The sequence below is a fragment of the Artibeus jamaicensis genome, unplaced genomic scaffold (genome assembly GCF_021234435.1).
Source record: "Artibeus jamaicensis isolate MK-2021 breed Jamaican fruit bat unplaced genomic scaffold, CSHL_Jam_final contig_471, whole genome shotgun sequence".
NCBI classification, from domain to species: domain Eukaryota; kingdom Metazoa; phylum Chordata; class Mammalia; order Chiroptera; family Phyllostomidae; genus Artibeus; species Artibeus jamaicensis.
In genome coordinates, this window is record NW_026521850.1 from 5820822 (window position 1) to 5841800 (window position 20979).

Consider the following 20979-nt stretch of genomic DNA (forward strand, 5'->3'; position numbering starts at 1 on the left):
ACAGGCACACACTGTCTGGTTCACGGAGCAGAACACAGGCACTAGGGGGTGCCATGATGACCTCCAGGATGAGGCGCTGGTCCTCAGCAGGCCAGGTCTATCTGCCTTTAGTACCTGTACCCTGAACACTGCTCTGGGACCAGCTATGAGGGGCTTTCATCTGGCAGAAAGGGAGCTGCCCTTTGGCTACTGGGAGAGGCTCAAAGCCTGGGCGTCCCAGGACGCCCCAGCTGCGTGGCCCTAGGACGCCCCCTGAACCTGGGACCCTGAAGTGAGGCTGCGTTGTTGTGGGGACTGAGTAGGACCTCGAGTGTGGGATGCCTGGCACAGGGCTCGCCACACACCTCTCCCACGACAAAGCAGCGGGCCCCACTGCGTGCCAAGCACGTTCCCGGCAGCGAAGGGAAAGAACAAGGCCCCTGTCCCACCTGGAGCAGACACAATCTTGTAAATGAGTAATTTCAGAGTGGCAAGCAAGAGAACTAGGTGATGTGCTGGAGTGAGGGGCTGCTCAGATGGCGAGGTCAGGGAAGGCCCCTCTTGAGGTGCCATTTGAGCACAGATGTGAACAACAAGCTCTGTAATAACCAGAGGACAGAGACAGGAAAAAGGCCCACATGGTTTATTGAGATGAATGAAGTTTCCAGGCAGATGCTGATGGGGCCTCGCAGGCTGTGTAGGAACTCAGTAAGTGGCACCTATTGCCAGCATAGTTTTTCTTGAGCTGGTGGCAAAAAGGCCACCCTATGCTCTGGACACAGGACTCCAGCCCAGCTAATCCTGACGCCCAGCGCCCACCTCTTGAGCGCTGCAGAGGCCCAGGGTTATGCAGCCACCAAGTGGCTGGAGCAGGTGGGTTAACAGGCTGGGCAGAGGCTGAGTCTGACCTTGGCATCATTGACTTTTACTGACCCGGGGACAGGGGTGCCTGGGACCCTGGGAAGCCATGGAAACAACTGGCAGCTCTGGGAAGGTGGCCTGTACTGCAAAGATCGATGAGGTACAAGGGCGCACATTGACCCCCTCCTCTTTCTGCAGAAATTCAGATTCGGGGAAAGGCCGCGGTTCCAAGGTCAGCCTACTGCCTCCCACACCCGCCCTCTGCCACTGGGGGCTGCCCTGGCTGGGGATGGGGCAGGCACGAGCAAGGCTGAGGCCCTGGTCCCAGGCCTAGCTCTGCTCCTGTTGTCTCATTAGTGACATGCAACGGCACCACCTCCTTCAATAGCTGGTGTCAGTGTGGTAATGAACCTAAGTGCTTGGCACTGCCTGGCACATAGTACAGTTCTAAACAGTCTGTAGCTGTTGTTACTCATAGGAAAACCGAGGCACCGGGAAAGCAAGCAGGAGGCCTTGCGGCCTGTGTTCTAGTTACTCCAGGGAACTCCCTGCCCATCTCCGGGCTTTGGTTGCCTTATCCACCCAAAACCACAGGCTCTGCTGTTCTGGCCATGTATCTCATACTAGTCTAAAGACAGGGCTGCCCACTCCGCCCCAACCCTTCCTCCCGTCTGCCCCACTCCTGTCTCTGACCCAAGGCAAACGCCTGGCTGCTGCTCCACAGTGACCTGCCAGCTGGCAGCTGCCTCTCCCACCTGAGAACACAGACGCAACCTCCCCTGCCTCTTGGGTAAGCCCTTCTACTCAGCATCGCCTCATGACACCACCACAATAACCAGAGGAGGCGGAGGCCGTCTTCCTTCCCCTCTCACTGATGCAATGGGCTGATGGGAGGGGCCTTGCTGTAAGTCCTACTGCTGGAAAGCCGTGGAGTTGGAAGTGTGAATCCTCTTGCCCAACTTTAGACCAGATGTGGGGCGAGCAACTGAAGGGCAGACTGGAGGGGGTGTGTCCTCTCAGGGCCTGCAGGCCTGAGGCTGCCAGTCAGCTGGGCAGGGGAAAGGGATGCAGGCACCCGGCTGATGGGAGCCCTCATTCCGACAGTGGAGGCTCCTCCCTCCGCTGCCCCACCTCCTCTCCGCGTCTGGAATTGGGTATAGGCCTCCCCTGGGAGGACACCCAGCCTGCCCTGGCTGGCGGGGGGGGGGGGGGGGGTGTCCTAGGCCATGGGTGTGGACCAGAGACGGCTGGGAGGGCTGGTTCCTGCCCATGTGCGGTTCTCTATGGGCGGCTTCAGGCGCTCTGCGTGTCCCCCTGCACTGCCTGCTCCCTCCTGGATGGGCCCTCAAAGCCACTCGGCAGTGGTTATGACAAATTCTGATAAGTGATGTCCAAGGGTCAGTGTTCAAGACAAGGAACAAAGGTGTGGCAAGGAGTCCTCTGCCCCTGGGGAAGTGGGTGCAGAGCCAGGATGGGCCGTCCTGGCTCAGCAGCTCAGGGCCTAGGCCAGGCCCTTGATGTGCCCCGGGGGGCCTGTGATGCCCAGCTCCTCCCGCAGGGCCATCAGGGGCTGCTCCCAGCGCCGCTCATAGTACAGGTTGAGGACACTTGGGGCTCGGCGCCCATTCTGAACTGCCCACGGGATCAGCTCCGAGACCAGCGCTTGCAGGTGCCTGCGGGCAGCAGAGGGAGGACACAGAAGGTGCTGAGGGCCGGGCACGCTGCGTGCCCTGCAGCGGTGCACATTTTCTCAGGGAATCTTCACACAGACCCAAGAGGGAGGTAGTTATCGATGCTGATTTTTGAGCAAGGAAGCAGAAGCTCGGTGCAGTCTGAATCCCTCACCCAAAGCCACGCATCCACCTAAAGCCAGAAACTAATGCTAGATTGCCCCGCAGCCACAACTGCATCATTCTGACCTGGCACTGAGGCCCGCCCAAGAGACCCCTGGGTCCCAGGAGACATCCACGCCTCCTCTGTTGCCCAGGGACCCCTGCACCAGGCCAGTGTCACCTCTCCGGCCCATTCTTTCCACCCTGGTTTGCTGGGGGACCAAGGGGGCTGCTGAGGAAGGCTGAGTGCTCTTCTGTGGCCTGGAGCCCTGGCCCCTGTGAGGTCTTCCTTAACCGCAAGGCCCCCCACCACTTGAGAACTTACTGGGCACGGAGGCGTACTGGTCCGAAGAGAGCACCCAGGATGCACATGGGCAGGCCGGTCTGGACAGCTTCAAACCACTTTACCACGATCTCCCCTGGGGGCAGGGTGGGGGGGGGACAGGGTGGGAGGTGAGCAGAGGCCAGGAAGAGAAGCCAGTGGCACTCAGGGCACTGATCAGTGAGGCACCTGCTTCTCTCTAAGGTGTCTCTTCTTTACCAGGGGTCAGCCATGCCCAGTCTGCTCTGTGCTGTGCCCTGGGGCATGTGGCTTGGAGTGGAGGAGAGGGTCCAAGTGTCAAAGGAAGGGAGGGCTGAAAAGAAAGCCTGGGGTCAGGATGCAGAAAACTTGACAGCCAGGCCAGCTCCTACAGGCCTCAGGGGGTTTCTGAGGGGGTTGGGAGAGGGAGCCCCGATGCTTTGGGTGCTGCTGTCTGTGCAGGGGCGGTGAAAGGCAGGGTGGCACAGACGCTGCCATCACGTTTGGGCAAAGTGGAAAATGAGGCACCGAGCCAGCTACCTGGTTCAGAGCAGAGGCAAGTAAGCCCTGCCCTGGCCCCGAACACAGACCCGGGGCACGGGCCTGCTGACGTGCCCTCCCCACCCATGCCCGGGCGGCTGGCAAGGCTGCGCTCACCCAGGATGTTGGTGGGCATCCCCAGCAGGGTGTGGAGCATGTCGTGGACTTCCCGGTACCGCTGGTTCACGTAGGCTAGCTCCTCATCGTCCACGAATCGAGTGGGTGCTCGGGTATCTGGGGAGACCCTCTGACAACCATGAGCCCCCCCTAGACCACTCCTCACAGTCCCCATGCCCAACTGCCAGCCTCTCCTTGACTCTGTCAACCACTCCCACCAAACGCAATCCCCCAAACTCCCCGGGGACTTTGCTTCTGCCTGCACCCGCTGACTGGGGAGTCCTCAGCAGGGGATGCGGTGGCGCTGACCACCCTCCGCCACCTATGCCGACTCCCACGTAGTCTGTGCCTGTGGGACTCCTCGGTGAACCAGCCCTCGGAGGGGGGAGTGGGAGTTGTTTCACAGGTACAGTTTCCGTTTTACAGGATGAAAAAGCTCTGGAGGTTGGCTTCCCAACAGTCAGAGGATACGCAATACTTCTGAGATGTCCATTTAGAAATGGATGAGAAACTTTATGTTGTTTTTAACACAATTAGAAATCAAGTAAAAAGATCCATAGCCCCTGGCTGGTGTAGCTCAGTGGATTGAGCGCGGGCCTGTGAACCAAAGGACTGGCACATGCCTAGGTTGCAGGCTAGTCAGGGCACATGCCCGGGTTGCAGGCCAGTTCCCAGCAGGGGACACATGAGAGGCAACCATACATTGATGTTTCTCTCCCTCTCTCCTTCCCTTACCCCTCTAAAGATAAATAAATAAAATCTTTAAAAAAATCCATAGCATGAATTAAGGACCCTAGAGTGCCTTGGGAAGGTCTCAGGGTGCTCTCCCCCACCACCCTCACCTTCACCTTGAGAACTCCTGCTCACCCTTTATGACTTGGCTTAAGTGCACCCTCCACGGGGGACCGTCTCTGACCTTCAGACAGATCAGGCTGCGTTCCAGCCGCCCCGGAGCAGCCTGCACCCGCCCGGAGCACTCAACTCGCTTGTGTCGCGATGTCTGATGCATGTGCTTCTTGGTGTCCCTCCCCCAGACCCGGGCTGTCCAGTGCAGCGCCACTCACCACACGTGGTCACTGCACCTTCAAATGTGACAAATTTCAATTGACATGCGCCATATATGAAAAATACTGGATTTCAAGGACTTAGCATGAGAAAAATGTCAACTCTCAATAACTACAAAAACATGGAGTACATGTTGAAATGATATTTTAGACGCACTGGGTTAAACATTATTAAAATGAATTCCGCTTGTTTCTTCTTGCTTTAGCAAAGTAGCTAGGAGCAGATTTTAAGTGTCCTACGGGGACTGCATTCACTTTCCTCGAACCGGGCTGCAGCGGCCTGTCTGCGAGTGGGGGCTGTTTTGCTCACTGTTTTATCCGCAGGGTCTGCCTGACGAAGCATCTCTCGAATGCACGGGTAAAAGGCCAGTCCCAGGCACCTTTCTGACCCCAGGCAGGAATGCTGACTGCCATGTTGCCCACCCCCTGCCTTTGAGTCCTCAGCAGCCCGTGGCGGACAGAGCGGGAAGGAATGGTCCAGTGTTCCTGTCTCGAAGCACGGCCTCAGCCTGTGCAGAGGCCGAGAGGCGTGATGTCTTCACTGCTCTGGGGCTGCTGGCTCAGTGTCGTGGCCTGTCTGTGGCCTCACTGGGTCCTGGGTCCTAATGTCTTCTGCATTGTTGTATTTGCTGTGTGAAGCTGTAGGCGAGCACAGTCCTAGCAGCTGCACTTACTGAGTCCCTACTATGTGCCTGCACTGTCAGATGTCCTTGACATAAATTACACTTCATCCTCCTGACCATGTAGGGGCAGGTGCTATAATGAGCCTCAGATGCAGAGGAGGAAAGGGAGGCTCAGAGAGAGAAAGTAACTCGCCCAGGATCACCCAGCTGATCAAATGGCTGAGCTGGAGTTTGAAACAGTGTGCTGGTTCCACAGCCAAGAGCTTTAACACCCATTATTGACAAGGCCTGTCAGTGCCTGGAACATAAACATCAGGTCCCTTCTCCTCAGATGAGGAGTCTGAGCCTCAGAGAGCTCCATGGCTCGCCCAGGCCAGCACGCTGAGAAGAGGCAGGACCCAAACCGAAGCCACTCTCTCTTTGTTCTTATTCAACTCAAGCTACTCTGAACTCCAAAGCTCATGCCTGTAATCTTTTTTTTTAAATTTTATTTATTTATTTTTAGAGAAAGAGGAAGGGAAGGAGAAAGAGAGGGAGAGAAACATCAGTGTGCAGTCCCCTCTCTCAAAACTCAGGCATGTGCCCTGACTGGAAATCGATCCAGCAACCTTTCGGTTCACAGGCCAGTGCTCAGTCTACTGAGCCACGCCAGGCAGGGCGTCATGCCTGTAATCTTGAAGCCACAAGGATGAACGTATTCCCTACCAATGTCCACCTCGGGGAGGGCGGCTTCACGTTGAACCTTGATCTGAATCTGTCAGTACAAGGAGTCCCTCCCACTGTGGGCTGCAGCTTCCATCCCGCAGTGTCACAACCTCTGGGGCGGCTGTCCCAACTCGGGCTGTGACCAGCCAAGTGCCCAGGGAGGCCCTGGCAGTCCTGTCCCCTCCACAGTAACAGGCTAAAAGGCTCTAGGCAAACTTCAGAGGAAGGCTGTCCCTCCCGAGGTGACACCTGGGGCAGGTCACCCTGGTAGGTTTCCCATTGATGAAATAATTTGCATACTGGCGAAACTGGAGGACGATGGTATGAAACGGGGCAGGGGCAGGAATGTGTGGGCGCAGGTTATTTTTTCAGGGTCGGTAACCTTCCAGGGCAGTGGTTCTTAGCCGGGGACATTTGTGGTGTTACAACTTCCGGGGGAGGGGGGTGCTGTTATCTGGTGGGTAGAGGCCCAGATGCTAAAACATCCGGCCAGGCACAGGACAGCCCTCCCCATAGGAAAGAAACATTCAGCCCCAAAAGTCAACAGTGCCGAGCATGCGAAACCCAGGGTCAAAGAAACGCTCGCTCACTCCTTCACTCCCCAGCCTGTGGGGTCCTTTGTCGGGATGTGTCTGTGCTGGCAGGTGGGAAGGGGACGAGGGAGGTATCTAGCTGTATCCTAAGGTCCTTTCGTGAATCAGGTGTTACTCTCCTGCTTGAAATTCTCCATAGCTTTCTGCTGCTCCTACTGCAAAACAGACTCCCTCCCATGGTTGGCTGGGCCCGGCCCACTGACCCCACAGCCCAGTGGCTGCTGCCTCTGACTCTGTCCTCTGCTGCCACATGGGTCGGTTTCTCTCTCCTCAGACACTCAGGGCCCTGCACTCCCGCCAGCCGCTCTGCTCAGCACGTCCCTCCCGTCTCCCCTCAGGGCTGGCTCCTCCTCCTCCTCTAAGTCTCCTCAGAGGGGCCACCGCGGCTGCCACCTTATCTAAAGTGGCACCCACCGCCATCAGCCTTGTCCTCCCTAATGGGGACTGCTGTCCTCACAGCACGGTCTTCTAGAACAGGAGCTCACGGGCAGGCCCTTCGCCGGTTTTGTTCACTGCGTAGTAACTGCTGTGTACAGTGTCTGGTAAGTTCTAATTGCTCAGTAAATATTTGTCTGAGTTTTTATATGGCAGTTTCTTCCTTTTACAATGCCAGCTACCTCCCCAACCACAATATTTGCTTCCTAAGGGCGGAAACCTTGCCCGCTTAATTCACCATCATGTCCCCAGGTCCTGGAACAAAGGACGACATGCCAGACGCTAAACAAACCAGTTCCTCAGTAACTGGGACCTTCCCCTCCCTCGGGAGCTGGACAGTGCCAGTTTGTCACAGTCTAGGGCAAGTGTGGTATCTGGCACAGGGGACACGGTGCAGCGGTTAACAGCATGACCTGGGTTTGCACACTGCTGCCATTAACACCGGCTGTGTGAAGTCAGCGAGGCACTCGACTCCTGTGGGCCTCACTTCCATCCATTAAATAGGATAATAAATAGTGAGACACTGTGACAGGGTCATTGGGAAGGTTCGGCAAGATCATGTATGAGCCTGGTGTCTGGGATGCAGCAAAAAGTTAATAAGCACAGGCCAGAGTTACCACTTGGAGCGGTTACCATCCCATCTACCTACCCCACAGAGAATGACAAAGCCTTGGCACAAGAGACTAAAAAACACTCCTGCCCACTCTGGCAGCTCAGGGCTCTGCCTTCCTGGGGTCATCACTCCCATGCCACTCATCTGACTTTCGAGTGATGGCCACAGGCACAGAACCGGGAAACTCACATTCACATCCAGGAAACGAAGATACTCGCGACCGAGGGAGCCCTCAGGCAGGCTCTGCAGCTTGCCCAGGTCAAGGGTGGACAGAGAGATCCGGGGACGCTCCCTGCAAGGCACAAGGCAGGACTTAGGTATTGGGAGGGTCCGGCAAAGGCAGGTGAAAGGTTCAGTCGGAACAAGGTTGCACCAGGTGAAGAGGCAGAGCAGCAACTGGGCCACGAGTCCTGATGGAGCACCTCCTAGGTGGCAGGGACTGAGGAGACTACCACAGGCTAAGGTGGTGGTTCCTGCCCACCGGTGCACAGTCTGGGCAGGCAGGCCTCAGGTGTGATTGGGGTACTCACAAAGGGCACTGCAGAAGGGGATGGGGGTGTAGCCAGCATGTATACGGGTGCTCGGGGAAGGTACAGAGCCCTGTGGCTGGAACTGGGCTGAGGCCACCACAAGACACCACCTACGGGTCATCATAGCGACTACATGAATGGCATCCCTGGAGCCTGGCAGTGCCTGGCCTGTGCAGCCACCCCTAGAGGAACAGGACTGACCCGATGTGACTCCAGAGACAGCAGGATCCCCACAGAACACTCCCACCCCCTGAGACAGAGCTAAGACCTACTGCAGGATCTGGGCGCCCTCTGGGTCCCTCTTCATCTGGTCCCTGAGGACCTTCAGAGCACGGCGCCCTGTGGTCTCCCCTAGAACTGCGACCATGTCTGAAAGGAAAGACATTGGGACAAAGGTAGGCTGTGCTCATTGGTTAGTTACTCGCCCTGATCTGAGTCTTAACTTCTAAATGCTAAGACAGGGATAAGATCCACCTCTTAGTTATGAGGAGTCATGTCAAACACTTAACAATCACTCTGCACACAGTTCGGGCTCAATATAGCTATAGTTATAATATTAACATCATTAATCTACTGGGATGGGGTGGCTCTGGTGAGTACGGTGCTCTCAAGAGGTTTCAGATCACTTTCCCATCCATTATCACAGCACCACATGATATCCCCATTCACAAGCACAACCCCTGTTACCAGAGTTCTGGGTTGGAGCCCAGGTGTGGTCACTGTCTAGGTGACCTTGTTCAAACTGCTTCACGTTTCCAACTTTTGGTGTCCTAGTTTGTGAGGTGCAGATAACACCTTTCTAACAGAGTTAACATGAGAAGTCAAAAACATTTATGAATATTAAATAGCACAGTGAGCCAGCTGCCAGAATGTGCTCAGCAATCAGTTAGCATTATTGTTTGTATTACTATTGTTTGTGTTATAAGGAGTAACCATACTCCTCAAACTTAAGAAGCCTGGGAGGGATGAGAAAGGGGACGTAGAACCCTAGGATGTTCTGGTCACACACCCACCAAACATTTATTGAGTATTTATTACCGGCAAAGCACTATCCAAAATTCTGCCAGTACCGAGGATCAGCACAGTCATCATAGTCTCTGACCTTATAAAGTTTAATTTCTAGCGGGATGTTATCATCCAGTGCGTACTTATAAGTTATCTATTTAGTCCCGAGGGTTTTCATGGTGGCTGGATGACAGAATACCCTTCGAAGTCGTTTCGAAAGGCAGAAGCTCAGATTTCAGGCCCCTTCCACCCACCCTTCTCCACACCTCACAGATAAAGTTTAGTATGGGTTTAGTATGTGACCCAGGCATCTGCAGTCCTATGAATGTTCCGGGTGATTATGAGGTACAGCCAGGTTTGGGTATGCCGACCTAGTCTATTCTCCAGTTACCATAGGAAACGGAAGCCCAGACAGAGGTCGGGACCTGCCCTCGCTTCCAAGGCAAGGGTCTCCAAGGGAGCGCGGGGCGCGGACAGCTTTACCGTGGCGATACGGGTTGTAGAGAGCCATTCCGGCAGAGCCGGCGGCCAACAGCACCTTCTGCAGCGGGGAGGTGGGGATGTGGTCGGGGTAGAGCAGGCCGGTGCCGTGGCTCGCGGTTCGGAAGGGCACATCTGCCGGGCAAGAAAAAGGCCGCGGTCAAAAGCGTGTGTGCGAGGGTCTGGGCGCCAGACTCCTTCCCGCCTCCGCCACTTGCCTCCACCAGGCCCAAGGAGACGCGGGAGCACGCGGAGGGGTCTCATGGACTCTCGCAGCAACGTCGTCAGGACAGCAGGCAGGTCCCTACGGCCAAGGGAGGACGCCCGGGGCAGGGTGGAAGCCCCAAACCTCCCCGGCGACGGAACGCCGGAGAGGTCAAATGAAATGACTTCAATCCCAATTGCTGAGTCGGGCCTTTTGGGGGGCGGGGACGGAAATCATAGCACGGGCAGGAAAGGGCCCTATCACAGGAAAGTATGAGAAGGTCTGCCACCTACCCTACAGATGTAAAATTCTCCCCATTTCACTTCACCCCCAGAAAGGGTCTCTAAGTGAGCCCCGCCACCACTGGGGCTCAACGCCGGACCGTCCTTCCTTTGCCCCAGCACCTTTCCCCCGAGGATAATAAGAGGAGAACCATTTCCGGCTGCGACACAGGACGGTGCTCGCGGGAAGGACTTTGCTGGGTGAGGGACTGTACGGCACTTCCGTGCACCAGGCTTGACCGCCAGCCCGGCCCGCCGGCCGGCCTGGGATATGGGGTCCGCCGGCTTGGCGCGGTTGCATGGGCTCTTTGCGACCTACAAGCCCCCGGGACTGCACTGGAAGCACCTGCGGGACGCTGTGGAGATGCAGCTTCTGAAGGGTGAGTGCCTGTAGCCTGACCCACGAGCGCGCTCCCGTTCTCCCGGGAGTCCATTTCCGCCTCTGATCCTCGAGCAAAATAAAGTCATGTGAGCCAGTCGCCTGGGCACAGCGTTTTCTAATCATGTATGCTGTACTTTATGACTCTTCACTTTCCTTTGTGTTCAAATGAATAAACAGACTCACTGTCTGTTGTCATACGCAGTTAATAAGGAATAGAGTCAGATTTCGAACTCAAGTTTTTTTCTTAACTACTTGCTATTCTGTTCGCCGCGCCGCGGGCCCTGTTCTGTCTCCTGCATCTCCATACTTTTCTGCCCCTCCTCCCCCTGGTGATCGGACAGAATGGACAAGATGTCCTTTACCCTGTGTGTGCTTAGGTCTCAATGCTGGGAAGCCTCCTGCCCCTGAACAGCGTGTTCGCTTCCTGCTGGGCCCTGTGGAAGGCAGCGAAGAGAAGGAGCTGACCCGCACAGCCACCAGTGTGCCCACCCTCGCCAACCATCCGCTGGGTAAGGCACATTGACGGTGTCCCTTCCCAGGAACTCTGCCCAGTGTCAGTGTCCCAGGCCTTTGAAGGGCCACACGGTGGAGGTGAAGTATTTGATAAGGAATATGCAGATTTCCGGGGGAGTAAATACTTTAGGCTCTGCAAGCTCAGTTCTGCCATTGCAGTGCAAAGCAGCTGTAAGCAATATGTAAGAGCAACGAGCCTGGCTGTATTCCAATAAAAGTGCTCTTATGAACACTGAGATTTGAATAATTTTTTTGAACTTCATGTAATTGTTATATATCCCAAACTAGTAATTACTAGATTTTTTCGAACCATTGGAAAATGGGAAAAAAATTAACTCATGGGGCATTATGAAAATGGGATTTTGCCTGTGGACTATATAATTTGCTGCTCCCTTTACTATTCTGGGATTCCAGGTGGGAATTGAGACCCTAAGGTAGAAGTCTTAAGGAGGTAAGAGTCGGGAGGCTATGGGAGGACCAAGGGGCTTGACCAAAAACCTCTAAATGCCTTAAATGGACATTCAGTGACTCTACAGTATAATAATAGCAAGTACGATGTATTAAGGATACTTTGTACTAGATACTGTATCAAGCTTTTTCCAAATACTGTCTCATTGAACTTTCACCACAGTCCTGTGAAGTGAATCCGATTTTCATTTCTCAGATGGGGAAACAGGCTGTGTGTTGTTGACATTCAGTAATGCAGCCTGGGTGCAGTCGGCTCTTTTGCCACCCCAGTCCCTCTCCTGAGATTCCTCCTGAACTACAGAGGCGTGAATGTTTCTGTTGTATTCCAGCATTCACTCCACTTTTTTAGCAGCTTTTTCAAGAAACAAAATTGATATACACAAAAAACTACACATATTTTAATGCATATATTTGGACCGCTCCTTCATTTTTCAGTTGTTATTTTCCGAGCAGCTAGTGAGTTCTGGGTTCTGGAGGTAGAGCTGTGAACACACAAACCCAGGCCTTGCCTTAAGGAGCTCATAGCCTCCTATGTCCTTGCTGGGAGCGTGGCCAGGACTCGCCTGCAGGTGCTTGAGTAGGGAACCCTACGGTCTTGATTCCCATTGTTATGCCCAGTCCTCTGAGGGAATTGTGATTGGTAGAGTACCCAGGTCTCTTAGGTTGCCCTTTCTCTGGGCCCAGGGAACTGAAAAAATGATTCCATGGAGGGGAAGCTTGAAAGGCCAACCTGGTCCTGGTCTGGTCTCCATGAGGCTCCATTCTAGGAATGAGGTCATCACACAGCCCAGAGCCATCCTCGTTTGTTGAGGAAAGGGACCTCATTTGTTTCTTTCTAGTACGAGGACCAGCATTCACCAGCCTGAAGGTTGGCGTGGGACACCGGCTGGATGTCCAGGCCTCTGGGGTGCTTGGTAGGTGCTGTGGCGAGCCGGGGGGGCGGTGCCGTGATGGAGGGTTGGGGGAGGACTGGGGAAATGCTGGGAGCCAAGCCCACTTCCAGCGTGTCAGCCATTTCCCACCACTGCTCTCCCTTGATTCCTGCCCCGAGTCCGACCAGCTGGTGGAAGGGTGGAAGTCACAGTCGCCCACTTTTATCAACATCCTTGTGTGTGACGTGATACGAAGCCATTTGTGCACATGTATTCACCATGGTAACCTTACTTGGTAGATACTGTATGACTTTATGGGAGAAGGTAAGCTTCCACAAGCTTAGTTGACTTATCCCGGGTCACATGGCTAGTGAATGTCCCTGGTCCAAAGTGTGGAAACCGTCCTAGCCTGCACGGGGTAGCAAAGCATGTGACTGTGGCCCCAGTAGCCAAGGTCCGGTGTTACTGGAGCTGGACGCACAAAGCCCTGAGTCATGAGCCATTTGTGTGCCAGGGTCAGGCGGTGTCCACATCCTCCAAACGCGACAGTCACAGTCCCCTTGTCTCGCTTCCTGGAGTACTGGCAGGCAGACATGATCTCACGTCCCCTCCCTCTCTGGGAGTGAATGGAGGGCCATTCTCTCCTTCAGCCAGAGGGACAAACAGAGCCAGGGGAGGGCAGGGAGCAGCCACAATGCCCCTGTTGACAGGGCCCTTCCTTTGTGCAGACTGAGAGTTGCCTCGGTCTTCACAACACTACAGGCATCATCAGACGACGTTTTAATCCCCAGTTCACTGATGGGGAGCCCGCAGCCCAGGGAGGCCGAGGGACATGTTTCGAGCCACCCCCAAGTACAGTGCAGGTCTGTGTGACCGGGCCGGTGGTCTCTTTCTTTTGAATGCATCAGAAGTCCTTGGGGGAGCTCGAGAAGCACCTGTGGCCCCCCCACCACCATGAGTCAGAGTCAGTGCATTTGGGTGGGGCCCAGAAATCTGCATTTTCAAATATACCCAGCGGAGCTCACGTGCTCCCTGTAGAAGCTTTCCTTGCCCCCTTGCTGGCTTCAGCAGCATTGGAGGGGGGATATTCTGGTGGCAGGTGTGGGAGCTGGGGGTCCCAGGGAAATGGGAGGTGGGGACCAGGCTGAGATGAGCCTGGGTGCCTTTCAGTGCTCGGCGTGGGACACGGATGCAGCCTTCTCACCGACATGTACAACGCTCACCTCACCAAGGTATGGGGGGGTGGGACACTGGGGACAGCCTGCTTAGCCTCTGGTCCTTTCCCTGGGGGTCACTGGCATGATTCCGAAGCTGAGAGAATGCCCTTGGGACCCCCCAGGCCGTCAGTGAGCCTCGTTTCCTGGTCCATGCAATGATAATGCAGTAGTGACTGCTGGCATTATTGCACACCGACTGCTTTATGCCCAGGACTACGTGGACTCCCTCGTGGATCCCTCACAACTTCCCTGCAAAGTGTCGTTAACCCATTTTACAGGTGAGAGATCTCAGAGGTGGTCACTTGTTCAGGGTCATGTAGCCTGAAAGGGACAGCTGGAATTTGAACCTGGATCTTTCCAATACCTGAACCTGACCGTGACACCATTCTCTCCCCAAGTCTGAGAAGGGCACATCCCGGGGACTGGGGGTCCCATTAGAGGGCCTGTGTTTCTAATGGTTAAGGAACACAAATCCCGGAGCCAAAACTGGCTTCTCCCTCTGCCGCCTGTGGGCCCTCAGTGGATTACCGAACACCTAAACGGGAGCAGTGATAGTGCCTCCTCTGCACGGGCTCGCTTTGCAGATGGAGTCAGTGCGACACGTCACATAGCAGTGTCATTGGCTCGTGGTGAACACTCCGTCACTGTCACCGTTGTCTTCATCTCTGTCGTCGTCTGATCTGTGGCAGAGGCACACATCATACTTAGAGGGGTGAAGGGAAGCCAGCGGCATGCTCTGAGGGGCCCGCTGTGATAAGTTGTCGGGTTTGCCTGGCGTGGAGAGGTGCGGAGGCAGGGGTGGTTGTAGAATATCCATCAGTGCCCTTTGAGGGCTGCTGGTCCTGACTGGCAGAGGAAGGTCCAGTGCCCTTCCCCGGGGGCAGTGGGGCAGCCGGGCAAGGGCTGAGCTCCCTGATGGAAGACCTGAGGGCCCCCCACTGTAGCCTCGGCCTAGCACCTCCTCCCTCAGCACTGAGGCTTGGAGCAGGGATACAGCTGGATCTTCCCACCCCTGTCCTCGCAGGATTACACAGTCCGCGGCCTCCTGGGCAAAGCCACAGACGACTTCTGTGAGGACGGGCGGCTGGTGGAGAAGACAACGTATGGTGAGAGCCGGCGGGAGCCCAGGGCAGTGGGAGGCGCAGCTGTGGCCGCCCCCAAATTTGCTTTCCGTTGACTCCTCACTGCCACCCTCACAGTTACTCTGAGACACTCCAAGCTTGGGCTGGCTACTGGGGGGCTTTGGACACATTGTTCTGTCTTCCAGGAACGCTCTGTGCCCCCTGTGCCTCCTTACATGGCTTAAATGTCACCTCCCGGGGAAGCTTCTCCAGCCCCTAGACTTAGACTGGACGGGCTCTTCAGAGTAGTAATTGGCCAGCTCTTAGCAATTAGCCGCCTCCGGACCAGCCTCACCCATGAGAGCAGAGACTCATGTAATTTCTTGCCTGTGATCACACACACATCTCAGGGCCTGGGGTGTGGGAGGGGCCTATCAGATAGGGGTGTGTGTGCGAGGGATAGATGGGGATGGACTGGGAATGGGTGGGGTGATGTGGGTGAATGGATGAGTGGACGGGGGGTGAGTGGCAGCGTGGCCCGTTCTTCACTCCTCTCTCCCCACGTTCTAACCCTTCCCACACAGTGTTTTGCATTTATTTGGCCTGTGTTTTTGAGCACCAGTCATGTCCCAGGCACTGGGAAGACATGGTAAATCAGAGGGGGTCCCCAATCTCAGTGAACTCAGAGTCTCCCAAGGAGAAAGACACTCCTCTACATCTTCTAGAGAAGACTGAGAACATGGTGAGGCTACGCCGTGTATTTGTGTGCGTAGTCGTGCCAGCATCCAAAACACGTGTAAAGACAACTACCAAGGTGGCGCTTCTGAGAGGGAGGAAGCCAGAATCTGGAGAAGGGGAGATACTTGTTGGCGCTGATCTGAATTCCTTAAAGAACATTCACATATCAGCAACATAGTCAAGAAATAGGGTAAAAGCCAGAGAAAACTAAATGGTGGTAAAGAGACCCAGGTGGAGTGGCGGAGGCCAGGAGGAGTAGGCAGCATGCTGCCGGAGGGGCTTCCTGGAGGAAGCAGCATCTGAGCTGGCAGTAGATGGGGGAAGGCAGTGGCAGGTGCGTCTGGGTAAGGCAACAGCATGAAGGAAGCCAGGCAGAGGGATGGGAGGCCCACTCCCACCCGAGCTGGCAAGGCTTCGGCCCCCACACCTGCTCCCTAACCTCGGGAGCCATAAGTTGGCACCTGCCCCAGCTGGACCACAGGATCAGCCTGCCAGCAGAGTGTGTGTCCCCACGCTTTGCTGCTGCCTGCCCCACAGTCACGCGGTGGCACCAGCAGGCAGAGCTGCTCCCACTTTGCCACCTGTTTCTGCATTTGGACAGATGGCACCCGCCCTCCCAGGGTTCCTGGCACGAAAAACCCTAGACTGGGGCACAGGAGGCCTGGCTCGGAATATTAGGCAAAAGTCACATTACATCTTTGAGCTTCATTTTCAGATGAAAATGTTTTTACCCTGGAGTCTGAGAGTCAGTGAAAACGTCCTTAAAGTGCTGAGTTCACGTGCATCTTTTTGAAAAGAGGGGCCTGAACGTTCATGATTCTCAAAGTCCTCTCAACCTCCAAGTGGGACCCTGGGACCAGAGGATGCTCCGGGAATCCCTTCAGATTCCAAGGACGGGCTGGTTTGGGGAGGGGCTTGTCAGTTTGCTGTTGTCTTGCCTTAGCGGGCACTTGTGTGCTCACCGTCCTCTGACTTTCAGACCATGTAACCAGGGAGAAGCTGGACCGCATCCTGGCCCTCATCCAAGGCTCCCATCAGAAGGCCCTGGTGATGTAAGTGGGGCCTCCAAGGAGGTGCTGGAAAACAGTGAAAGGCACCACAGGGCTACCATAGGCTCCGCCCACCTGGGGCAGATTCCGAGGATCTTTTCAGAGCCTGAGGTCAATCAGGCATGAGCCATTCATTCCTTCTACAGCAAACAGAAATGCCTCTGTGTCAGGTCTTGGGCCAGCCCATGGGGAAACTGAGGGAACAAAACACCAGCTGCCCTTCTGGGGTGTGTATGGAGAGGAAAGCCAGGGACCCACAGCATTACAGCACCGCCGGCGCGGGAGCAGCCAGCACGTGTGTGGCTCTGGGAGCCAGGGAGAGTGCGCAGGGGAGGCAGACCACGTTCGTGGCCCCGGAGGGACAGGAAATGGCTGCTGAGAAGGCCCCTGGAAGGGCAGGGGAGGTCAGGGGCAGATGAGGAGCTTCAGGAAAGGCATCTTTCAGGAGTGGGCAGTCAGCTCAGCTGCCTGCCTTCTGATTCCCAGGCACTCCAACCTTGACCTGCAGACCCAGGAGGCCTATGAGTTGGCCGTGAGAGGCTTGATCCGGCCCATGAACAAGTCCCCGATGCTGATAGCCGGCATCCGATGCCTCCACTTTGAGCCTCCAGGATTCCTCCTAGGTAAGCTTCCCTGGGCAGTTGGATCAAGGAGATGGGACTCCTGGGGCTGGGGAGTCACGGCAGAATACCCTTGCAAAGGCCAGCGCAGGCCAGCCCCGATCTCCGCTGGCTGAGGCGGCAGAGACCAATTTCCTTTTCAGCCCTGGGCTGGACTTGGCTGATCACAGGCGCACAGAACAAATGCTGCCCATGCTCCTGCCAGGTCACCCTCTAGAGCCAGAACTTAACAAGCAAAGGTTCTGTGTAGTAGCTCATTTCCAGAGCCACCAGTCCGTCAGGGTGATGTGGACATCAGACAGCATCCTCACACCTCGTGTCCCCGCCCTGTCCTGCCCAGCCGTCGCCTTCTCCGTTGGTCACATGGTCAGACTCCATTTCTTGGGCACTGACCAAGACTCTCCCCATGCTAAGGACCTTATAGTATAAATTACCCCTTAGACTCCTCATAACCACCCATTTTACAGGTGAGCAAACCAAGTCAGAGCAATGCTTTGACCTTAACCCACCCACACATCACCTGGGGGTCTTTGTACAAGGCAGATTCCCACAGTACCTACCTGTGGGTGGCCGTTAGGCTACACTTTGAATAGCAAAGCCCTAGAGAACTACAGTGACTTGCTAAGGTTATTTCACAGTCTGGAGGTGCCAAGGGGTGTGGGTCTAGGCCAGCAAACACTGGTGGCTGTGCTCCTGACCACCGTGTCTGTCGTCCTGTGTCCCTGGCAGAGGTGCAGTGCATGCATGAGACGCAGAAGCACCTGCGGAGGCTGGTGCACGAAATTGGCCTGGAGCTGAAGACCACTGCTGTCTGCACCCAGGTGCGGCGTACACGGGACGGCTTCTTCACCCTGGACGACGCCCTCCTGAGGACCCAGTGGGACCTACACAGCATCCAGGACGCCATCCGGGCCGCAGCCCCCCGGGTGGAAGCAGAGCTGGAGAAGAGCTTGAGGCTGGGGCCGGGCACCCAGCAGCTCCCTGGTCCAGGCTGGCAGCAGGACAGTGAGGGGCCGAGCTCTGCCTCGACAGGCTGGACAGCTGGCAAGGCAGCAGGTAGATGGAGATAAGAGTTGCTCCTGAGCCAGAGCAGATTACTGTGCAGAAAGGAGGGGAAGCTCTGCTGTATGTGACACGCAACTCAGAAGCTGCAAGAGAAGAGACCTGGCTCAACTGAAAAGGAGGAAAAGATGTACAAATACTGGCAGTGTGTTTAGTGAAGAACTAATATCCATAACATAGAAAGAGCTCTTAGAAAACAAGAAAGAAGACAGGAACATTGGGCAAATGACACAAACTGTTTGTAAAAATATGAAAAGAAATCCAAGTGGCCAGTAAGCCAGACATGATGCCCGCATTTCTAGTAGTGAAAGACCTCCAGGTGAATGGAAGGCGATTTTTCCTTGCCTTTGGGAAAAAGCAGTAAGAAGGTGACATCCAGCATGGACGGCGGGAGGAAGTGGGCAGTCTCTGCTGTGAGAGGTGCGACAGGGCAGTGAGACGCTAGGGAGACTCCCAGGTGGGTGGAAAGGGGAAACCGAGACAAGAACATCAAACAAGGCCAAGTAGTTTGAGCCACGTACAGCCTGTTCATCCATAAATCGCAAGACCTTACTTCCCCTAATCAAGAACACTTGAGAGCAAATGGGTTGTGCCTCTCCTTCCAGACCAGAGAACACACAGCTAAAATCTCCCTGGTCTGACAACTTCCTTCCATAATTTGGCAATTGTGGGGTACCACAGGTCCCAGGGGAAGGGCGGAGGAGGGGGCAACCTAGAAGCTGGCTACAAGCCTAATACTCCTAAGAAACAGCATAAACAGCCATCTCTCATTGAGCTTATTCAAGGGCTTAAAGAACAAGAAAAACAAGACAAGGGCGCACCCGCAGGGAGAAAATAAGGACCGTTCATCAGCACACTGTTGTCATGGAAACACCAAAAGTGCAAGAGCCTACTCCCACCCTCTGACCCCAGTAGAAAGCCTGAGCACTCACCAGGAGGCGTGACTCTGGTTCTGGTTCTGGTTCTGATCCTGAGTTTCCACCCTCTGTAGGGCTGAATAAATCTTATTCTCATTACTGGTGTCCCTGAACTGAATTCTTACTTCAGGAGACAACCCAAATCGGTTCTGGGTTCAGTTCAGTAATAGCAGGAGTGTACAACTGTAAGCTTTTGGTAGTGTGTATCAAAATTCGAACTACTGCCTTATGACTCAGCAGTTAAGAGTTTCAGGAATCCAGCTCAGGTTGCAGAAAGTTAGATATATACGTTTTCGTAGCTGCATTGTAATAGTACAGATGGGAATGTAGTTACCACCCATTAGCGAGGGACTACTTAAATAACTGGCATATATAGGGCCAAAAGGATCTATTCTCATGTCTTCAAGAAAGTGAACCTGGCCCTGGCTGGTGTGGCTCAGTGGATTGAGCACCAGCTTGTGAACCAAAGGGTCACAAGTTTGATTCCCAGTCAGGGCACATGCCTGGGTTGCAGGCCAGGTCCCCAGTTGGGGGCACGGAGAGGCAACCACACGTTGATGTCTCTCTCCATCTCTGGAAATAAAATCTTTTAGAAAGGCCCTGGCTGATATGGCTCAGTGGATTGAGTGCTGGCCTAGTGCTGGCCTGCAAACCAAAGGGTCACTGGTTCAATTCCCAGTCAAGGCACATGCCTGGATTGCAGGCTAGCTCTCCAGTATGGGGTTGTGTTAAGAGACAACTACACATTTAAGGGGGAAAAAAGTCAACCCCAGCTCTCCTTTTTTAAGCTCTTTTTTCTAGGCTTCTATGTATTTTTTCTATTGGTTTGGTTGTCCTGACCTCTAGGCATGTGGGTATTTCCCACACAGACTAGAAGGAGCAAGCTGGCCTCTGGCTAGGACTCTGGTTTGGGCCCTCAGGAAGCACTGCCTGTCCCTTGTCCCTGCTGTCATCGTGGGAGAGAAGGCTGCAGTCACCAGGGCTTCTGCACCTTCACTCTGGGGCAGCTGCAGCTCAGAGCGGAGCCAAGCGAGTGTGCGCTCCTGGCCACGGGGCCGCGCCAGCTCAGCTCCCTCATCCGTAATGTGGGGGTAATGGTTTCAGGATAATGGTTTTGCCCACCTCCCCACCTCGTGGGGTGGTCATGGGGACTCAGTTGTTTGTCATTTCGCTTCAGTCTGCTGCTTATGGCTGCCCTTCTGAACAGTGACCTTAAAGGGTGGCCACAGGGAGGACTTCCACCAAGATGGAGGCGTAGGTGGGAACACTTTGCGTCCTCACACAACCAAATCTAAAAACAACAAAGTTTTGCCCCGGCTGGTGCAGCTCAGTGGATTGAGCGTGGGCCTGTGAACCAGACGGTTGAGGTTCGATTCCCAGTCAGGGCACATGCCTGGGTTGCAGGCCAGTTCCCAGCAGGGGACACATGAGAGGCAACCATACGTTGATATTTCTCTCCCTCTCTCCTTCCCTTCCCCTCTAAAGATATATGAATAAAATCTTAAAAAAAAAGTTTTAACAATAAACGCAACCAAACCATACAGAAAGTCGAATATGGAGTCTGAAAACAATGAACCGCTCAGCTAAACCGGTGAGAGGGGCGAAGCCAGCAGCGGAGCGGATTGGGCAAAAAAGATCCCCCGACCCAGGTGGTGCACAGGCAGCCGAGTGCGTGGATCCCAGGTGCGGACTAGCTACGGGTGGAACCCAGGGGAGAGGCGCGGCTGGCTGTCTGCAGTCAGTCGTGCATTTGCACACAGATAAACCCGTGAAGAGGCGAGCGTTGAGACAGATCGTGTAGGCCCCTGTGGCTGGCGCAGGGCGGCGGGCTTGCACATTTGCACTCAAATAAGCAGGTGGGGGCGAGCGGTGAGGCGGACTGGGGGAGCGGAGAGGACTGCCATTGCTCCCTCTCT

The 20979-nt window shown here is 55.0% G+C and overlaps 2 protein-coding genes across 2 annotated transcripts; one reads left to right on the forward strand and one right to left on the reverse strand.

Moving 5' to 3' along the window:
- Positions 1 to 607: 607 nt before the first annotated feature.
- On the reverse strand, positions 608 to 10043 carry COQ4 (coenzyme Q4). The gene is made up of 7 exons (XM_037151891.2): positions 9897 to 10043; positions 9682 to 9813; positions 8466 to 8562; positions 7853 to 7955; positions 3631 to 3760; positions 2998 to 3091; positions 608 to 2513 (listed from the first exon to the last, which is right to left on the reverse strand). The coding sequence occupies exons 1-7, from the start codon at positions 9940 to 9942 to the stop codon at positions 2342 to 2344; spliced, it is 774 nt and encodes a 257-aa protein (XP_037007786.2). The 5' UTR covers positions 9943 to 10043; the 3' UTR covers positions 608 to 2341.
- Positions 10044 to 10319: 276 nt separating this feature from the next.
- On the forward strand, positions 10320 to 19162 carry TRUB2 (TruB pseudouridine synthase family member 2). Its single transcript, XM_037151788.2, has 8 exons — positions 10320 to 10544; positions 10924 to 11055; positions 12367 to 12441; positions 13570 to 13631; positions 14641 to 14722; positions 16395 to 16467; positions 16951 to 17087; positions 17814 to 19162. The coding sequence occupies exons 1-8, from the start codon at positions 10436 to 10438 to the stop codon at positions 18152 to 18154; spliced, it is 1011 nt and encodes a 336-aa protein (XP_037007683.2). The 5' UTR covers positions 10320 to 10435; the 3' UTR covers positions 18155 to 19162.
- The last annotated feature ends 1817 nt before the right edge of the window (positions 19163 to 20979 follow it).

Coding starts and splice junctions, on each gene's coding strand:
- COQ4 (XM_037151891.2), bottom strand. CDS start 9,942: ATGAGACCCCTCCGCGTGCTCCCGCGTCTCCTTGGGCCTGGTGGAG. Junction 9,814..9,896: donor TCTCCTTGGGCCTGGTGGAG/GCAAGTGGCGGA, acceptor CTTGCCCGGCAG/ATGTGCCCTTCCGAACCGCG. Junction 7,956..8,465: donor GAGGGCGCCCAGATCCTGCA/GTAGGTCTTAGC, acceptor TGTGCCTTGCAG/GGAGCGTCCCCGGATCTCTC.
- TRUB2 (XM_037151788.2), top strand. CDS start 10,436: ATGGGGTCCGCCGGCTTGGCGCGGTTGCATGGGCTCTTTGCGACCTAC. Junction 12,442..13,569: donor CCAGGCCTCTGGGGTGCTTG/GTAGGTGCTGTG, acceptor GGTGCCTTTCAG/TGCTCGGCGTGGGACACGGA. Junction 14,723..16,394: donor GGTGGAGAAGACAACGTATG/GTGAGAGCCGGC, acceptor TCTGACTTTCAG/ACCATGTAACCAGGGAGAAG.